The following is a 20,984-nucleotide window of genomic DNA, read 5'->3' on the forward strand; positions in this document are numbered from 1 at the left end:
CTTGGTTAAGCGTGGGACCCTTTGCATCTGCCTATCTTACTTCTGCTTAAGGCTGCTCCTGCTCACAGGCATCCACTTGTCTTGACAGTCTGTCCCAGGAATGTGTCATGGATTCCCATGTGCTATAACTCCATTTCTTATTAGTATTTAAACTTACAACCACTATTTCCTGTGCCTGCTGTCTGACAGTGACCAGATCGGACTTTGAGGACCATTCCATAATGCCAGGAGAAGGCTTGTATGATGTAGAAAGCTAGGAAGAAGCAGGACATTGATCTTAGCACTGGCAATAGCAACAAATTTCACTTAAAGCATGTAGGATTGCAGTGCTTATATTCAGTCAGGCTCATATTCAGACCGCAGGAGATCACCGATGATCCCCCATGGTCCACAGCAATACAGGAACTTCAATGCCAGCGCCGTATCCAATGGTCAGCATTGAATTTCCGGACTATTTTTGGTTGACTGAGACATAGCCGGCTATGCTAATATTTAGTGGTTAGCTGGTTAAGTCTCAACAGCCAATGATATACCACCCTTTTAGGCAGTTATCTTTGGCTGCCAAACTTAGCTGGCAAGTTGCTGAATATTGGCAGTGACTGGCTATGTTGTGTGACATAGTTGGTCTCTGGCCAATCCAGATACTGGGATATTTGGTATGAGATAGCTGGCCATCCCCAGCTGAATGTTGGTGGATAGATGGCTATGTGCTATTTAGATGGCCAGGAGCTGTTTCTGGCCATTTAAATAGCCCTGAATATCGGGCCCAATATTATCATGCTTTTATTGCAGTGTATGGCAAACTGTGTACCGTGGCAAGATTCAGGGTGTGCCACAAATTGTCAGTGAGGAGGAGAGGCACTGGCTGACTAACTACAGGACATGCATCTTGTGGTGACCGGCACCTCTCCTGAAACATCTTTTGTGGTTTTGTTAAGCATTGGGAATTTGCTACATGATGGATTATCCGCATGTTAAGTACAAATTTATTGCATCCCTTTAATAAAATGGAATGAAAGACACTTCCTTATATGCCTCCTAAAATTTCTAATTTATTTTTTTTTCATGTGATTTAAGTAAATGATTAAAAGAATTATTTGTGGGCTTTGGTCAATAAGAAACTGTCAGACTCTTTGAATTAAGGTCAATTGGTTGACATTTTTCACATTGGCCTTTATGTGATAACTAAAGGATCCTTCTACTAAGCTGTGGAAAAACGGTGTCAGGTGAAAAGCGCGCCGGGACAAAGGCACGCCCAGACAATTGAGCACAGCGCGGAGGCGCGCGCTGCTCAAAATTACTGTTTTTAGGGCTCCGACGGGGGTGTGTGGGGGAGGAACCCCCCCACTTTACTTAATAGACATCGTGCCGCATTGTGGGGGCATTGTGGGGGGTTTGGGGGGTTGTAATCCCCCACATTTTACTGAAAACTTCACTTTTTCCCTGTTTTTAGGGAAAATGTTAAGTTTACAGTAAAATGTGGAGGGTTACAACCCCCCAAACCCCCCATAACGCCGGCACGATGTCTATTAAGTAAAGTGGGGGGTTCCCTAACAAAACCCCCCGTCGGAGCCCCTAAAAACAGTAATTTTGAGCGGCGCGCACCTCCGCGCTGCGCTCAATTATCCGGGCGCGCCTTTGTCTTTCGCGCCGTTGTCTATGAACCAGAAAAACAGGTCTTAGCACATCCTTTCACATACACTAAGGACATTTTTACCATCGTCATAAAAACCCCATTTTTCTATTCTTTCCATTAATGGCCATGCGCTAATGCTGTCATTTTTTAAATTATTACAGGAGCACTTATTGCCACCTAACTTATAGGGGGTAAGGGCTTCTGTGTTATCCATGCACTAACCATTTTGCTTACAGTAATATAGATGTGCTAACTGGTTAGCCCAGGAATAATGATTGTCCACCCTTGCCATGCCCCTCAAAAAATATAAAAAATTATTTACCCCCCTTTTATGAAGCCGTGTTAGCGGTATTTTTAATCACCGGCTGTGGTGGTAAAAGTTCCAACGCTCATAGGAATTTTATGAGCATCGGAGCGATAAAAAATGCTAATGTGGCTTCATAAAAGGGTGGGTGGGGGGGGGGGAGGTTGATGCACTGTCAGCATATGCAAATTCAAAAACTATTGCAGGCCGCCATAGCATGTCCTGTGGTAGTCCATTTTTTTGCCATATTAGGTACATCTAACACAGCTTAGTAAAAGGGCCCCCAAATCAAAAGTGAAAAGACGAGCTGTTCTTTTATGACCATGAGACTGGCCCGGTTCATAGACAACCCTGCGAAAGACAAAGGCGCGCGCTGAAGAAAATTAGGGGATCCGGCGGGGGGTTTTGTTGGGGAGCCCCCCCAGTTTACTTAATAGAGATCGCGCCGGCGTTATGGGGGGTTTGGGGGGTTGTAACCATCCACATTTTACTGTAAACTTAACTTTTTCCCTAAAAACAGGGAAAAAGTGAAGTTTTCAGTAAAATGTGAGGGTTTACAACCCCCCAAACCCCCCACGTGGCGCGATCTCTATTAAGTAAAGTGGGGGGGTTCCCCCCCCACGCCCCACTGTCGGAGCCCTAAAAACAGTAATTTTGTGCGGTGCGCCCCCCCGCGCTGCGCTCAATTGTCTGGGCGCGCCTTTGTCCCGGCGCGCTTTTGACCTGACACCGACTGGCCCTGCTTTTTGCTGTTGTTGTTCATTTTGGTTTTCATTAATTACATCATAAAAGGACGTACAATGCTCAGTATCTGCTGAAAATATTGAAGGTATCAGGACCCCACTTACACATGAGTGGAGTCCCTACAACCTTGTCTTCATGTTCCTTACCAGTGTCTTGGAGATTTTAGGCTCTCTAGCATAGGAAAGCTCATAGATTTCGTCATCCGTGTAGAAGAGGTCCAGAGAGAGCTGAGAAGAAAAGGTAGACCATGAAGAGGGGGGCAACCAACATGCTCATGGTTGAGTATCAGGGTCACATTTTGTACTAGGAATCTGTATCAAGGGTACTAACCCTGGCACACTTACAGTGAGGAGCTGAAGCACATCTTTGTTGGCCTCAAAGGTGTGAGATGCCTGCTGGAGCTGCTTCAGTTCCAGGATGTGCTGATACAAGTTCTGCAGTTTGCTCAGGTTGATCTTATTATCTTCCAGGTAATCGGGGAGAGCTTCATTCAAGGAGATTAGATCCTTGAGGTGGACCCCGAGGATCGGAATCTTGAAACCCTCACATTCACTATAAATTCGCCTGTATGTGCTGTAGTTACTGCAGGAGGCCACAAGCTCTGTCATTTCATCTAGTGTCTGCAGCAAAACACAAAAAGAAGTAGCACATTTCAGGGTTAATGTTTCTCTACTGGTGTCTTATTCTGTGGCAACTGAAGGATGTGTTGCTGTTACCATGGTTACTAACAAATGTGTGCACCTGTTGTCTCCATGGCTAATGAAGGCATGTCTGTGTTATTGGATGTGTCATCTTTATAGTGGCTAAAAGATGGTGGTCCAGCCATTTGTATGATTGCTGAAGGCTGCATTCAAGCCAGTGGTGTAGTAAAGAGGGGGAGGCAGAACGCCCTGGGCGCCATCTTGGTTGGGGTGCTGGCACCTCTCTGCTTTCCCATGCCATGCTCACGTTCTCCCTTCTCCGCCTTCCCCCCCAAGAACTCTTTAAAATCTTCACCAGCATGAGCAACTACTTTAGCTTACTGCTCACACTGGCCTGGCTCCCTCTGAAATCACTTCCGGGTCGCGGGACCAGGAAGTGACATCAGAGGGAAAGCCAGCATGAGCAGCAGGCTGGAGAAATTGCTCGCGCTGGAAAAGATTTAAAGAGGTACGGGGTGGGAAGGAATGGCACAAGTGTGGCGTGGGGACACAGAAGGTGCCGGGGGAGGGGGGTTGGTGAGGAAGGAGCAGGGGGTAGAGAGGAGGGCATGGGGAGACACTAACATCCCGGATGCCCCCTATCCTCAATACACCACTGATTCATTTCTTTCTCTCTCTCTTTCTCTTTTTTTTTTTTTTTTGTGACCTTTCCCTTTCTTTCTGCCCATTTATACTTCCAGCTCAGTTGGAACTGGGAATGACCCATCATTCTCGGTTACTCATGGATTTTTCCTTTTATATCCCTTCTCAACTTACTTTAGTCTAGTTCAGGGGTGCCCAATACGTCGATCGCGATCGACAGGTCGCTCGCTCAGGCGACCCCAGTCGATCGCAGAGCGGGTTCCCTTCCCTTCTCTTTTTTTCCCCTCCTGACTAGCCCGCTCCTGAATTCTTCTGCTGCCGCCGCTGCTCAACATTTTAAGAAAAACCGGCTTGAAGAACTTATGCTCCGGGGGCTAACATATGCTTGTACCGGTTTCCCTTCTCTTCCCTCTGAAACCGGAAGTTATGTCGGGGGGGGGGGGGGGAGAGAAGGTAAGCCGGCACCCACATGTTAGAGCCCCATTCGCGGGCTAAAGCGGGAGACAGGTCAGTGAAGCTTGCGATTTGCTCTTCTTGCTGCCAGGTCCTGCCTATTTTCTGTTTCCTCAAAGGCAGGACCCGGCAGCATTTCTCACAATAGGTCGATCTTGGGCCGATCAGCCTTCCTCTCCCCGACGTCAATTCTGCCGTCAGAATGGAAGTTCTGGCCAGCGGAACTTCCTCTCCGACGGCAGAATTGACGTTGGGGAGAGGAATACTGGTGGGCCCGAAGCAGGGAGAGCTTGGCCGGCGGCCTGTTATCCGATGGCAGTGGCAGTGGCTTGGGGGAGGGCAGGGAGGGAGAAAGAAGGCAGGCAGAGAGACAAGGAAAGAAGAGAAACAGAAAAAAAGAAAGGGGGCATGAAGAGAGAAAGAAAGAGAGGGCAGGGAGAGAGGAAGAAAATGTTGGGGGGGGAATGAGGTTAGGAGGAGAGGAAGCATACAGGCTAAAAGAAGGGAAGAAAGATTGGATGCACAGTCAGAAGAAGAAAGTGCAACCAAAGACTCATGAAATCACCAGACAAGGTAGGAAAAATGATTTTATTTTAAATTTAGTGATCAAAATGTATCTGAATTTATATCTGCTGTCTATGTTTTACACTGTGGTCCCCTTTTACTAAACCACAATAGAGGTTTTTAGCGCAGGGAGCCTATGAGCGTCGAGAGCAGCGCTGGACATTCAGCGCAGCTCCCTGCACTAAAAACTGCTATCGTGGTTTAGTAAAAAGGGAGGGGGTATTTGTCTGTTTTTGTATGGTTGTTAGTGAGGTGACAGTGCATAGAGTCATCTGCTTTGACCTCTTTGATAAACCCTGGAATAGGAATGATGATTAACATTTTCTATGCGTACAGTGTGCTTTGTGGTTTTTTTAAAATTTTATTGTTGGTAGATCATTTTGACTTGGTCATTTTAAAAGTAGCTCGCAAGCCCAAAAAGTGTGGGCACCCCTGGTCTAGTTCTTCACTGAAGGCCTTGCTCCAAGGCTCCTTCAGTAACCCTGCAATTATGGGTTCTAATTCCTGCCAGTATGTGTCACCATTGTGAAATGACAGTGACTTCCTTTATTGTTCAAAGGAGGTATGAATGTATTCCAGCCATTTCCATGATGACTAAAGGAGGCAATTTCTCCAGGTAGGTTGGTTTAATGCATAATCCAATATAACAGGTAATAAAAACTAATGCCACAGTCAGTGGCGTACCTAGGGTATGTGACACCCAGGGCCCATCATTTTTTGATCCCCCCCGGCTCATCCTTTTTTTGACACATACCCTACCCCGCCCTTAGTTCGCCACTGCTACGGTTCTTCTCTTCAATATAAGCTTCTATAAAACACAACAGAAAATCTGGTGCTAGAAAAAGGCTAAGAAGCCGGCGGGAGCAACGAAAGTGCCCTTTAAGGAACGCCCTCCTGATCTGGTTCTATCCAGCCCCCTTCATGACGCCACCGGACAGCGTTCTCAGCATTGGTCGACCTTGCCATGTGCCAGAACGCTGATTGCTTTTGTTCTCTTCGCAGCCCAAAGCGATCAGCATTCTGGCTCCTGCGGTCGCAGCACCCAGGCAAGGTCGACCAATGGCTGAGAACGCTGTCCGGTGGCATCACGAAGTGGGCGGGATAAAGCCAGATCGGGAGGGCGTTCCTTAAAGGATGTTTTTGCCGCTCTCGCTGGCTTCTTAGTCTTTTACTTGGCCGCAGAGGTGGACCGGCAGCCACGCTGAAGTACAGGTCCCAGGAGGCTCCGGCCCCAGCTGGCTGTGCACCCCCCTAGGGCGTACACCCGGGGCAGTCTGCCCTTCGTCCCGCCCTTGGTACGCCACTGGCCACAGCTATATTTCAATTGTTGCCAAGCCAGGCAGTGGAAGGAACCAAGAGTATCTAGTAGTCGCAAACATGTGGAGAAAAAAGCCTCAAACTTAAGTAGCAGCATAAATATAGAAACTTCTATCTGCCTTTAATCTTATCACTGGCAAAAAATGAAACTCCACAGAGAACTTGCTCCATATCTCAAAAAGGTCCAAACCACTGTCTGTGCGTAGAAAAACACTTATCTTTAGCTGGAGAAGCAAACGCTCAGTTCATAGTCCCCAAATGTTCACAAAATCGTCAAGTCTTTAAATCTTCAATCACTCCAGTAGTTCTAGAAGTTTCACTGCTCCAGCAAAAGAATTCATAATCCCGACAAGGATACTTGTTTCACCAGATCACCTGGCTGCATCAAGGGAAGTCCTTCAAATCTGTGCACTTGGTTTTAGGCATACCATGACAAGAATGAACCTCACTCTTAAACCAGGGTATGTGGAGTATAATCTCAGTCTCTCAAATGTATTGCTAACCGTCGCCATAGTACTTGCTTTGTGCCAAAGAGAGCTTCTTTCTGCAGTTCATAAGAGGTCATGTATAAAGGCAACTTACTCAAGTGCTCTTGGAAGTTATTTTTTGATCAAACCTATGGCACCCAAAACGATGGGAAATATGTCTATATCTTTATGCCACATTTTCTTGGTCTTGGACGACATTTCTTTGTGCCAAGTTCATTTACAGTTTGATATACCGACCATCAAACAAATATCTGGACAGTTTACAATTGCTAAAATTGGAATTTAAAAGAGTAATAATAAAAAAAAAAAAAAGTAAAATAGCCTAACATAAAGGCTGGACAAAGACAAAGATACGGACAAAGTTGATACAATAGGCACTGGGAGAAGGGAAGATTCAAAATTCCATCGAAGTCAAAATGAAAATAAAAGGGAGGTAGGAAGGGGAAGGGAGAGAACGAGTAGGGGAGGAGTAGGGTCGCTTCTTAAAAGCTGTTCTCTTTAACAGTTAAAGATGGAAGGAAAAAGATCTTATCCTGAATTTTGGTTTGCGTCTTGAAATAAAAAGGTTTTTAGTTTGGTTTTGAATTTGTTGAGTAAGTTTTCTGATCGAAGGTAAGATGGCATTGCATTCCAGAGGGAGGGGGCTGTGACGGAGAAGATGGTGTTTCAAGTATAGAAAAGTTCTTTGAGTGACGGAACAGTCAGCACATTTTGATCAGCGGATCTCAGGGCCCGAAGAGAAGCATAAGGAATGAAATACTTTTCAAGGAATGATGGGGAGTGCGCGAGTTTAATCTTAAATACCAATAGGAGAATTTTATAAGTAATTTGATGTGGAACAGGAAACAAATGTGCTTCACATAGTAGTGGAGTGCTGTGATCATATTTTTTTTGCGTTGTGAATAAGCTTAATGGCAGTATTTTGAATTAATTGCAGTCTGCGAGTTTCTTTTTGGGTGATTCCACGGTATAAGGAATTGCAGTAATCTATGTGTGAAATAATCAGAGAATGAATTAGCGCTTGGATGGAGGCCAATTCGAGAATGTGCTTGAAGGTCTTCTCTCTCTCCACACAGTTTATCAAGTAATCACTTGAGACCAACCCCTTTATAATCAGTGCCATTCTGGTGTTTTTCTGTGCGATGACTAACGTGATGGCCTTAACTGTTGAAGGCTTCCTTTCACCTCCATGGCTACTGAAGTCTGTTTCACTGCAGTGCCAATGATTACTGAAGGCTGTAAGTAGGGAATTGTCCCCGTCCCCACAAGCTCTGACCATACTGGCCAATATTATTCAAAAATATAGATACAAGAATATATATACACAAACACACACACACACATATATATATATAAAGAGAGAGCGAGATGGATTCAAGCAGAGAAGGGAGAGAATGCTGAGAACATAACATAAAACTCACTTCTATACCGCAAATACCGTTAAGTTCTATACAGTTCACAAAAGATAAAGAATACAGATAAATACAGCAACAAATATCTAGCTTCCAAAAGATTCTATAAAGAGATGCATTTTTAAAGCGTGTTGAAACTATTGGTAGGAGTTAGAAGATGCAAAAACGTAATTCAGGTCCTTTGCCCATGAGGCTGCTTGAAAAGACAACAGACGGTCCTGGAATTTTTAAAATTTACATCCCTTTGCAGAAGGGAAAGAGAATAGCGCATAAGATTTCCTGGAATGTTTAGAGTTAGTGATTATAAAAGATTCCATAAGATATTAAGAACATAAGAATTGCCGCTGCTGGGTCAGACCAGTAGTCCATCGTGCCCAGCAGTCCGCTCATGTGGCGGCCCCCAAGTCAAAGAGCAGTGCTCTAAATGAGTCCAGTCTCACCTGCGTACGTTCCAGTTTAGCAGGAACTTGTCCAACTTTGTCTTGAATCCCTGGAGGGTGTTTTCCCCTGTAGCAGACTCCAGAAGAGCATTCAAGTTTTCTACCACTCTCTGGGTGAAGAAGAACTTCCTTACTTTTGTACGGAATCTATCCCCTTCCAACTTTAGACAGTACCCTCTCATTCTCTCTACTTTGGAAAGGGTGAACAATATGTCTTTATCTGCTAAGTCTATTTCCTTCAGTATTTTGAATGTTTCGATCATGTCCCAGTTTTCTGCATCGTCTGCCATACGTATGTCTACCTACCCTCTGGGAGGCGGTCTTACGTATGTGCTCGATGCAGAGAACTGGAGAGCCTGAAGAATCAAGTCAGACTCCTGGAGGGTAGAATACTGGAACTGGAGGCACTTCAAGCAGCGGAGGAGGGAGACAGAGATGCAGAGAACGTCCAGACAGAGGAAGCAGAGAACAAGTCAGAGGACACCATTGAGGAAGAAGTCCGAGAGCTGGAGAAGTTCATAGAGGAGGCATACAGGGAAGCCGTGGAAAATCACCAGCAACAGTGGAACTACCGAAAGACACCTACAGAGAGTGTGGACCATCTGACAGACAACCACCAGGAAAAAATAGGTGACACAGCAGTGAGAACGAAGGATACGGACCTGTGGCAGGAGAGATGGACTACACCAGGGACACGGACCTACGGCTGGAGAATCAGGAGATGATAGGGAGGACAGCAATCATCGTGGGTGACTCCATCATCAGACAAGTTGACAGCCACATAGCGGATGGAAGACTGGATCGGCTGGTGACCTGCCTACCGGGAGCCAAGGTAGAAGACATAGTGAGCTGCACGACAGGATCCTCAATAGTGTGGAAGAAAAAGATACGGCGGTGGTGATCCATGTGGGGACGAACAACATGAGCAACAGGAACTACAACAGGGAAGTACTGAAGGACCAATTCCGGATGCAGAGGATAGCATTCTCGGAGATCCTGCCAGTACCCAGGGCAGATGAAAAGAGGCAGATGGAGCTGCAAGCAATCAACGCGTGGATGAGGCGATAGTGTGAGGAAGAAGGATTCCACTTTGTGCACAACTGGATGACGTTCGGGGGAAGAGCAAGCTCTACAGGAAGGATGGACTCCACCTCAGCAGAGACGGAACGAGACTACTTGCAAACAACATCAAGAGAGAAGTGGACAAGTTTTTAAACTAGGAAGAAGGGGAAAACCGACAGTCGACCGAGAGAGAGTTGATGGTTCGGGAACCAGTATACCAGGAGGATACCGTGCAAAAAGATAGAGGGAAAGACTAACCAGATTACAGGCAAGACAGATCAAAAAGGACACAAGAGGAAAGGAAATGCAAGAAAAGAACAGGCCGCAAACTCAAGTGTATGTATATGAATGCAAGCAGCCTTAGAAATAAGATGGGTGAATTAGAAGCCATGGCACAAAAAGATAACGTTGACATCATAGGAATCACGGAAACATGGTGGACTGAGGAAAGTATCTTGAACACTGTGCTACCGGGATACAAACTATACCACAGAGGAAATTTAATCTACTGGAGAGAACACGCCACAACTGACGGATAAGTTAGAGTCTCTATGGGTCTAAATTCCAGGAACAAATGGCCTGGAAATGAAGATCGGCATCTACTATCAACCCCCAGGGCAGTCCGAAGAAATTGATGGAGAAATGACGGACGAGATTAAACGCAACTGCAAGGGAGGCAACACAGTTATCATGGATGACTTCAATTATCTGGGAATAGACTGGAACCTAGGCACCTCCGGCTGCATTAGAGAGACCAAGTTCTTGGATGCTGTAGGTGATTGCTTCCTGGAACAACTTGTCAAGGAAAAATACAAGAGGACTGGCACAAGATGTAGAAATAGAAGGGACGCTGGGAAGCAGCAATCACAATATGATCCGCTTTGATCTAGATGCAGGGGAGAAACATCGGTCCAAAACGACAGCCACGGCACTGAACTTCCGAAAAGGGAATTACGAAGTGATGAGACTCATGGTAGGGAAGAAGATTATGAAGAGGATAAGCACTGTAAAACGCTAGAGCAAGCTTGGCGCCTTTTTAAAGACACAGTCACTGAGATGCAAAATCTATATATACCGCGTATCAACAAGGGATCCAAGAGGAAAAAGAACAAAGTACAGGTGTGGCTCACTGTAGAGGTGAAGGAAGTGATCAGATACAAGAAAACTTCATTTAAGGAATGGAAGAGGTCAAAAATGGATGAAAACTGGAACAAGCACAAACAACATCAACGCAGGTGCCATAAGACGGTAAAAGGGGCCAAAAGAGACTATGAGGAAAAAATGCTGGTTCTGGTATGCTGGTATGGTATGGTATGGTATGCTGGTTCTGGTATGCTGTGTACATCTTCTTCAGTAAATACAGACGCAAAAAATGTGTTCAGTTTGTTGGCAATTGCTTTGTCCTCTTGTAGCGCTCCCTTTATTCCATGGTCATCCAACGGTCCCACTGCTTCCTTCGCGGGTCGTTTCCCCTTAATATATCGAAAGAACAGCTTGAAGTTCTTTGCCTCCTGGTCGCCCTTGTCTTTGCCTAGGTCTTTGCCTAGGTTGTCCTTGTCTATCTGCCTTTTTACTCCCTCAAAGAAGTGCAGCAAGTTTGTCAAACAAGATCTGCCTTTGCTGAAACCATGCTGGCTGGTCCTCATCAGACTGTGTCCGTCAAGGTGATCAATGATGCGGTCCTTTATCAGTGCCTCTACCATCTTTCCCGGTACTGAGGTCAGACTCACCCAGATCTCCCCTCAAACCTTTTTTGAAGATTGGCGTAACATTCGCCACCTTCCAGTCTTCCGGAATCTTTCCCGATTTGATCAACAGATTGGCTATTAGTTGAAGCAGTTCAGCTATGGTCGCTGTCAGTTCCTTGATGACCCTCAGATGGATGCCATCCGGTCTCGGGGATTTATCGCTCTTAAGCCTATCGATTTGCCTGCATACCTCTTCTAGACTGACTGTCAACCCTGTCAGTTTCCCGTCTTCGTTTCCAGCATATATATTCTGGAAGATCTGTCAATACCTTAATACAAATACAGCCAAACTTAAACTTAGGGGAATAGAGAATTTTAGAGCTGGTTTTATATATATATATAGAGAGAGAGAGAGTCAACTTATCATTCCAGCTATCACTTTTTCAATCATTTCTTTACCCAACAGTCAATAATTCTTATTCACCATGCTACAAGAAATTCTGCTGGAGTTTCTGATACACTTATTATGACCAATAAATCATAGTTTCACAATGCTAAAAGGTAATGTAAGGTGCAGATGGCAATTACCTATAAACACAAAAAGCTTACAGTGATCACTGCAAAGGAAATGTTCAGACAAAAGGATGGTAGTTGTAGAAACAGATACAGTTAATGAAGGATAAGAGATAATTTATTAGAGAATCAATATAAAATCAAGCCCAACATGGCCTGTTTCCGGGGCAAAGTATTACCTTATGGTGTGACCCTTTACTGTCTGGCAGGGACCGGGACCCCCATTCCCACCCCCACCCCTGGAGTTTGGAGGTCCTGTATTGCCTATGTGAAGTGAAAGATTCACAACATAAGGTAATGTTTTGCCCCTGAAGCAGCCCTTGGTGGGCAAAACATTATATTTGATTCTCCAATTTAGATTTTATACTTTATCCTCCATTAACTGTCTTTGCTTCTACGACTGCCAACCAATGTCAGTATTTAAACATGGAAGTGGCAATTTTGCAATCTTTGTATAAAAGTGACAGCAATTATACATATAGTTGCACAATCTTACAAAAACCACAAGTACAAGTGACAGCAGCTAACTGGAAGCCACTAAAGACTTTTATTTCTATCATTTCAAGCAGAAATAAACAGGGAATAAAAGTGGTTTACTCTCCGAATCCTCCATATAAGGACCAGACAGAAAGGAGCCCTTTTAAAAACTCTATTTGTACCTCTAAACCAGGGCTGCCCAAGTCCGGTCCTCGAGATCTACTGGCAGGTCAGGTTTTCAGGATATCCACAATGAATATGCATGAGAGAGATTTGCCTGCACTGCCTTCTTAGTCTGCAAATCTCTCTCATGCATGTTCATTGTGGATATCCTGAAAACCTGGCTTGCCAGTAGATTTAGAGGGATTTGGGCAGCCCTGCTCTAAAACAATGCAGAATCCAATGGGAAAATCTATTTTATAAGCAATCACTTATGGGTTACCTTGGTACTTATTACAAGTTATGACTTTGCATTGTCCACGATATTCCCTGAGATCTGAAGTGGGGATGCATCTGTCTACAGATATAGAGTCCGTGAAATATACTGACCCTAGAGCCACAGCTATTTCAGTGGCGGGTGTGAAGCTTTGGAATAATCTAGTTGGTTGGTAATTTACAGAGGTTTAAGAAGCTTTTAAAAAAATCTTTATTTGTACAGGCTTTTTATTTGGATGGGTGAGGAATAGTGCTGCCCGATTCACTGATTCGAATCTGTTCACTGATTCACTTCGGTTCATTTCCTTAAAAAATCAGACTCACCAATTTGGTGAGTCCTGAGTCTCCTCCGGGTCTCTTAAAGCAGCAGTAACAGTGGTATGGAATACCTTGACCAATTCTCCCTCCTGCACGAAACTCAATCTGGTTTTAGGCCTCTATTTAGCACTGAAACGGTAATTGCGGCCATTCTGGACAATTCGCGCTACTTGTTCAGTATGGGCCTCAATGCCCTAATCATGCAATTTGACATGAGTTCCGCCTTTGACTTGGTGGACCATGGAAAACTGTTACAATGCCTAGCCCTAGACACAATCGGAATCAGAAGAGAAATACTGAACTGGTTTTGAGGTTTCCTTATATCACGCACATACCAAGTCCGTTTTAATCACGATCTCTCAGATACAAGGAGCAATCCATCTGGCGTGCCACAAGGATCACCGCTATCCCCTTTGCTCTTTAATGTTTACATGTCCTCACTGGGTGCACAACTATCCCAGCTGGGGATAAAACTATTTAGCTACGCTGACAACTTCACGATAATCATCCCATTCACCAACTCTGTCTCGGAAGTCACCCCCAAAGCAACAGAAGTATTAAATCGGATGGAGCAATGGATGACCGAATTCAGACTAAAACTAAACTCAGAGAAAACAAAATTTTTCATAGCAGCGCCATACCAACTCGACACTAAAGCACCAATGTGCATCAACAACCTCAGCTATCCAATTCAACCCACTATGAAGATATTGGGTGTAACACTGGACCAAAACCTGACCATGAAAGACCAGGTGGACTCCTTGATCAGAAAAATCTTTTATACCCTCTGGAAACTTCGGTCCATCAAAGCTTACTTCGATGCCTCATCATTTCGAATTCTAGTACAATCTCTTATTCTGAGTCAACTCGATTATTGTAACATCGCCTACTTGGCACTCCCCCAGAAATACATGCGGCGATTGCAACTGGTTCAAAATACAGCGGTTAGACTACTTTGTGGATTGAAGAAGTTTGATCATGTGACACCTTCCTATCGACTTTTACACTGGCTACCGATGGAGGCATGTGTGAAATTCAAGTTTGGTTGTTTTTGCTTCAAGGTACTTTATGGCTTAGCCCCTAAATACATAACAGACCTTTTCTCTTTCTCAACCAACAGACACAAGCGAAGCTCAAACCTGAACTTCGTTTCTCCACTGGTTAGAGGTTGTAAATTTAAAAGTCATCATCAACATCTTCTCACACATCAAGCAGCATTATGGGGTAAAGACCTTGAACAATTGCTTGTGCCTACTACCTATGGAGAATTCAGGAAACACCTGAAAACACATCTATTCCTGAAATACTTAGGAAACCAACCTATTTAATCTTAGTCCTTAACAACCGAGCGCAAGAACCACCTGTCGCTAAATCTGTACTTTGTTTGTTCATTCAATCTGTAACTTTGTTTATTCACTCAATCTGTAACATTTCTAATCATTGTAAACCGCATACAACTTCACGGTCCTGCGGTATATAAACTGTTATTATTATTATGAACAGACTGCTCTTAGGCTGCCCGCTGGGGGCTTCCCTCTGCCATGTCACTGATGACATCACTGATGATGCAACAGAGGGAACCCTGGCAGACAAGCAGGCCGCAAGCATCCTGTTCACCGCTACCTGCTATAGTAGGCCCAAATGTTGAGGTTTCGAGGGGGGAGGGGGGAGCAATAGGGAAGTGCTGCACAGGGGAATGGGAGGGAGGAATGGAATTCCTTTATCCTGCACAGAATCTCACCGCGCCGGCTGTGTCAGCATTGAATCTCGCCATGTCGTTGTATCAGCAGCAATTCCCTTATGCTGCCTGTCACTGACCAGGAAGTCTCTCCATGGCAGAGGGGAGGCTTCTGGATTAGCAGCAGGTAGCATGTGAGAGTCACTGCTGATACTGTGACCCGAAGAAACAAACCTTGGTACAGGGAGGGGAAGAGAAGAAGGAAAGTTGGTTGCACGGGGAAGGAAGGAGTGAAAGGAACTTCAGGAAGGAAAGCTGGTGGTACAGGGGGAGGGAAGAGGTAAGAAGAAGAAAAGTTGGTGGCATAGGGGGAGGAGAGGGAGACATGCATGGTGAAGGGAGAGGATGAAATGGCATATAATGGAAGGGAGGAAGAGAGGGGTGCATGGAGGGGGATAGAGAGATTTTGAGCAGTACCGTGACCTTCTTCATGTATGGCGACCAGTGCTGAACGCAGTACTCCAGGTGAGGGCACACCATGGCCCGATACAACGGCATGATAACCTTCTCCGATCTGTTCACGATCCCCCTTCTTTATCATTCCTAGAATTCTGTTCGCCATTGCCGCACATTGTGCGGACAGCTTCATTGACTTGTTGATCAGAACTCTCAAGTCTCTTTCCTGGGAGGTCTCTCCAAATACTGTCCCGGACATCCTGTATTTATGCATGAGATTTTTGTTACCGACATGCATCACTTTACACTTATCCACGTTGAATCTCATTTGACATGTCGATGCCCATTTCTCGAGCTTGATCATGTCACGTTGCAGATCTTCCCAATCCCCCTGTGTCTTCACTACTCTGAATAACTTCGTATCGTCCGCAAATTTAATCACCTCGCTCGTCGTACCAATGTCCAGATTGTTTATAAAGATGTTGAAGAGCACGGGTCCAAGCCCATAGAGATTTAAAGGGCTTTGGGGCTGTTGCCGTGCGGCTATGTGGGAGTGGGGGTTAGAGCAGTTGCCATTTTGTGTTACACAGAGCACAGAGAGTGACCTACATTTGACAGCCTCTAGGAGGTCTCAAACCAAGAGAGTTGCAGCTGAAAATTTTTACATGGTGTCATATGAGGCTATAGGGAACATCCACACACAATTTTATTCCGTTTGGAGGAGGTCAACTGGGGATGATTTTCAGTATTGGACCACTAGGTATGGAATGACCCTGTACTAAACATATTCACATTTGATATTTTGTTTTGTAATTAATGTATTTCTCAATATATGCATGATGGCATGAGTTGAATACATATCAATCAAGATCAAGGTGCAGTACGGAAACCAGCGTCTTACCTAAGCATTAAGGCATCCTAGGTTCAGCGACGTAGTAAGGGTGAGCGGCGCAAGTGGTGGTAGTGCCCCTTCCCCGCCCTTTTTCCCTTCCCCTCCCCCCGCCATGCGCACACCCCCTTCCCTTTCCCCGTACCTTTTTAACTTCTCCGGCATGAGCAGCATGCCCGCGTCGGTATTGGCTCGCCCTTTGACGTCCCTTCCTAGGCACGGGTCCCGGAAGTGATGTTGGAGAGAGCACTGATGCCGGTGCAGGCAGCAACCTTGCACCAGGGAAGAAAGGTACGGGGGGAAGGCAAGGGGGGCATGTGCATGGCATGGAGAGGACCAGAGAGGAGGAGAGGTGCCGTGCCCTTAGGAAGACTGCGCCTGAGGCAGACTGCCCCCCCCCCGCACTCCCCTTATTATGCCACTGCCTAGGTTGGTAAGCACACTTGCAAGCCTCATGCATAATCCTGAGCTATCCTCTCCATCACCACTTCTCAGTCCCCAGCCTATGCCCCCTCCCCCAGTGTACCTTTTAAAAGCTGTATTTGGGTCATTCCATTTCAAGTGGATCAAGGGTCCACACTCAGCCTCCTTCAATGTTAGGCTGATGTTCTCTAGGGTCTCAAACAAAACCGTGCAAACTTTTTTTGGGGGGGCGCTGGATCACTGTTGGTTCAAGACTGACAGGCAGTCGAATGTTGAAGGGTAATGCTCACAGGAATTGGCGCCCTGAAAGTTTCTACATGATCTTTGGTGCACCTTCAGAGTGCCATGCTCTGCATTACACAAAACAGTCACTTTGTCCAGGTGCTGCAGACCAACAAAACATATCAGGGGATTGAAATTTTCTGAATTAGTACCACCCTTGGTACTAAGTTTCTTTACAAAGTTTGGAACCTAACAAGAGCTTGCCTCCCATTTTAAGAGCCAGCAAACTATGTGAAAAATGTTACAGTAAGAAATGTAAGGCCTCATTGCTCCTGACCTATACTTTGATACAGGCCATAATTGGACCAGTAGTCATGGCCCATGATGTAGGGTTACCAGATGTCCCGATTTTCTCAGACATGTCTTCTTTTTAGAGGACATGTCCGGGCGTCCGGACGGCTTTTCAAAACCCGGCACTTTGTCCGGGTTTTGAAAAGCTTTCTCTTCAGATCGCATTGGGAGGGGACATCTGCGCATGCGCGGATGCCCTCCTGATCAACGAGAACAGGTTGAGAGGCGGGGCTAGGGGCGAGGATGGAGCGTGATGTAGGTGTAATGGTATGGGGCTGGTTGGAACTGGGTGGGCCTACCATGATGTACATCCAGGATTTGCACTAGAAGGCTTTGCAGCCAACTGGAAGCACAGATATAATGATATAAAGATGTGATGTCATTTTTTAATGCAAATTTTTGCCACTTTTTAGGTGCAAATATTTCTATTGTGTAGTTTTAAAGTTTTTTTCTTTTTTTAGATCATTTGAAAAAGCATCTTTTTTTGGCTGTTTCATTTTGGATCCAGCCTTGCTTTGGTCAGAATTAAGGTCCCAAAGTTATACATTATTTGCATGTGTGGATACATTACGTTATACAAATCCATCTTTGGTGCCCTATCGTGTAATATGCAAATGAGCTTAGCTGCATTTAAAATGTCAATCTCTAGCTCGAACCAATAGAGATGCAGCCAAAAATGTTTGCATAGTTTAGTTTGAGACCCTAGTGACTATTCACACAAAATTTTATTCAATGTGGAGGAGGTCGAACGTGGACAATTTTCAAAGTTGGTCCACTTGATGTGAAATGACCCTTTTCCTTCCTCATTTCTCCAGAAACTAACACGATTTGCTCAGGTTGCTTGTGTTGGACCAATAGCCTTCTGTTTGCTTCCTGCTTGAGTAGAAACAGGAAGTTGTGTCAGACAGAAGGCTGTTGGGTCAGCATGAGCAACGCAAGCAACGTGAGCAAATTGCTGCTTGCTTCCAAAGACCTGTGGAAGAAATTACAACTTTTAAAAGGTACCCCAGGGGAGGAGGGGAGCTTGAAAAGGGAAAGAAGATGCCAGATGGATCACTGGCTATGGGGCAGGGGGACAGGAGGAAACAGAGGTGTGCAGTTATCATCAGTAAATACTTTTGCTTTGTTTTGCTGTGAGAAAAAGCTTTTTACCATTTCCGTGGGGCGGTAAATAGCTTTTCTTCCACTTCTGCGAGAATCCATTAAACACATTTACCATTACTGGGAATTTACTGCTGTTTACGGCATGTCCCCGTGTCATTCTCTAGCTGTGAATCTGGTAGTCTCCATGTCTACTGAAGGCTATGCGTCTGTTGTCGCCATGGTTACTGGAGAGCCTTAACCCTGGTCAATTATATGACCTGTCATTGCCATAGTTACACTACTTCCATTTGTTTCCACAGAAAAGGCTTTTTTTAAATTTTTACTGAACTTTATGTATAGTAATTGTTTATTTTGTATTTTGTATGCTTTATTATTTTGCAATGTGATCCCCTTTGATGCAGTTTATTTTAGTTAAAGGCAGAAATGTAAGAAAAACAGATCAAATCTTATTAAGAGAGGGAGCAGATATGTTGAAGGGAGGAACAGGATGTGAAAATAATCTACATCAAGTCATCAAACGCGCAGACCAGGAATACTCCAGGACTCCAACCTGTCGCCTTCCAACCATATTTCACTGGTGGTCTCGTCCTCTTTTTTACTACCTGCGACAACTCCGAAAAATAAGGAACTACTTTTCTGAGTCTGACTTCACCCAGCTACTCTATGCCTTAGTCCCCTCCCACACGCTATTCAAAAGGTCTCACGGTGAAGAATGTTTACAAAAAACAACAATCAGACTTCTAAAAAAACCTTAGTGCCTTCTGTGTCTCCCAGGCTCTATCATCTGCTCACTGGCTGCCGTAGATAAACGTTATGGGGTTCATAATCGAAACAGAAATACGTCTAAAAACCAGCCTAAATCGGCACTTGGACAATCAGTAACACAAGTCGTCCAAGGGCCGATAATCGAACTGGGTTTTAGATGTATTTTAAAACAACTTAGGCCTTCACAGTGCTGCTGAATGATCAGAGCTAAAAGGGGCATTTCAGGAGGAGTGTCGAGGGTAGGATTTGGGCGGGACATTGGCTGTCCTAGACTTAGTTGTACTGCATGTATAACTGAAAGTTTTACAACACTGCCTAGACGGAACTTGGATGTTGTGACTTAGGCCATCTAAAACCAGGTTTAAGTCACAAGAAGGTATCCAAAGTGATCAAATAACCACTGCAGACACAAAGTACAGACCCCCAAACACTGCCCCAGTGATCATTGACCCCCCCCCACCCCACCCCACCCCCATAAAAATCGTAATAACAACTTTACATACCTCCTTCCAGAACATTCACACATGGCAGCCTGGCATAGGAAAGCCTAGTAGAGCTGAACAGAGGTGGCTTAAGTGGTCTTGTAGGTGGGTTAGTGAACCATGGAGAGGAGGATCCAGGCCCATAAGCCACTCTAATCACTGCATTCATGGTGAAAAATGTGCACCCCCAAACCCTTTTGTACTGCCATATAAGTGGCTCCTGCAGCCATAAGGGCTATTGGGGTGGTAGATAGGTGGGTCTAGTAGGTTCTGGGGGTGTTTTGGGGGGCTCACCATGACCTATAAGGGAGCTGTAGTGAGATGTTTATGCGGCACCCTTTTTGTGAAGTTTACAACAGTGCCCTGTAAGGTACTCCACTACTCTGGTGCCATGTCTGGGTGTCCAGTCTTTTCACTTTTCTGGCCCCTCCCGCACCCAAAAGGTTTTTTCCCAGGTGTTTCTGACTTGGATGAATTTTTGGATGAAAATGGGGTATAAAGATGGATGACTTAGCGGTCTGGATGATCAGACAGCTGGACATACAGTTGGATGATTTTTGAAGAAAAAAAATATGTTGGACGTATTTTTTGAAAATGGACATTTTCCTGTGTCCAACTTTGGGCGACTTGCGACTAAGGTCCAAAATAGACTTAGATATTTCTTTTGATTATGCCCCGCCACATCTTCAAGGGCCTGATGCTAGTGTTCAAATCTTTGCATGACTTGGCACCGGGCTACATGACGACCAAGCTTCCTCTGTATGTGCCGAACAGGTCCTCCGCTCCCAGGATGAAATACACCTTAGAGAATGACACGGTGGCGGTTTACCCGCGGCCACCGCATTTTAGCCGCGGGTCACCCGCCGAAAACGGGGAAGAAAACTAGCAGTCGCTGCGGCGACGGGGACAAGGCCATTCACCGCCCGCGGGGCGGTGAATGGTCTTGTCCCCCGCAGTGAGGCATGAAGGATCGCGCGGTCCCCGCAGCTCACACCCGCCCGCCCAATCGATTCCAGTGTCCAGCCAGCTCTCTCCCCTCTCCTCACCCCAGTCCGCAGATCCTCCTCCTCGGCGACCCGCACGCTACCAGAGAGCCGCGCACACCCGCCGCTGCTCAGCCTCGATCTTCTGCTCTGACGCAACCGGAAACAGGAAGTTGCAGCAGAGCAGAAGATCGAACACTGAGCAGCCGCGCGTGTGCGGCTCCCTGGGAAAGCGCGCAGGTTGCCGAAAAAGAAAACCCACAAACCAAGGTGAGGAGAAGGGAGAGAGCCGGCCAAACACCAGGATCGACCAGGCAGGCAGGTAGTGGCCGCGGGGACCGTGCGATCGCTAGTGTTCCCGGCTCAAATTGGAAGGAGGGAGTGAAAGGAAAAAGGCTTATATGGATGCAGCGGGGACGGTGACGGGGCGGTGAATG

At 45.6% G+C, this 20,984-nt stretch overlaps 1 protein-coding gene across 1 annotated transcript in view; it reads right to left on the bottom strand.

The window, feature by feature from the left end:
* The window catches only part of RASGRP4 (RAS guanyl releasing protein 4), a 119,273-nt gene that overhangs the window by 33,403 nt on the left and 64,886 nt on the right, over nucleotides 1-20,984 (bottom strand). Inside the window, exons 9-11 of the mRNA XM_033956455.1 lie at nucleotides 3,029-3,304; nucleotides 2,831-2,911; nucleotides 158-253 (exon numbers count right to left, since the gene is read on the bottom strand). Coding sequence (XP_033812346.1) covers nucleotides 158-253; nucleotides 2,831-2,911; nucleotides 3,029-3,304 — 453 coding nt within the window. The remainder of the gene's footprint in view (nucleotides 1-157; nucleotides 254-2,830; nucleotides 2,912-3,028; nucleotides 3,305-20,984) is intronic.

Source organism: Geotrypetes seraphini, chromosome 8 (genome assembly GCF_902459505.1).
Source record: "Geotrypetes seraphini chromosome 8, aGeoSer1.1, whole genome shotgun sequence".
Classification (NCBI taxonomy): domain Eukaryota; kingdom Metazoa; phylum Chordata; class Amphibia; order Gymnophiona; family Dermophiidae; genus Geotrypetes; species Geotrypetes seraphini.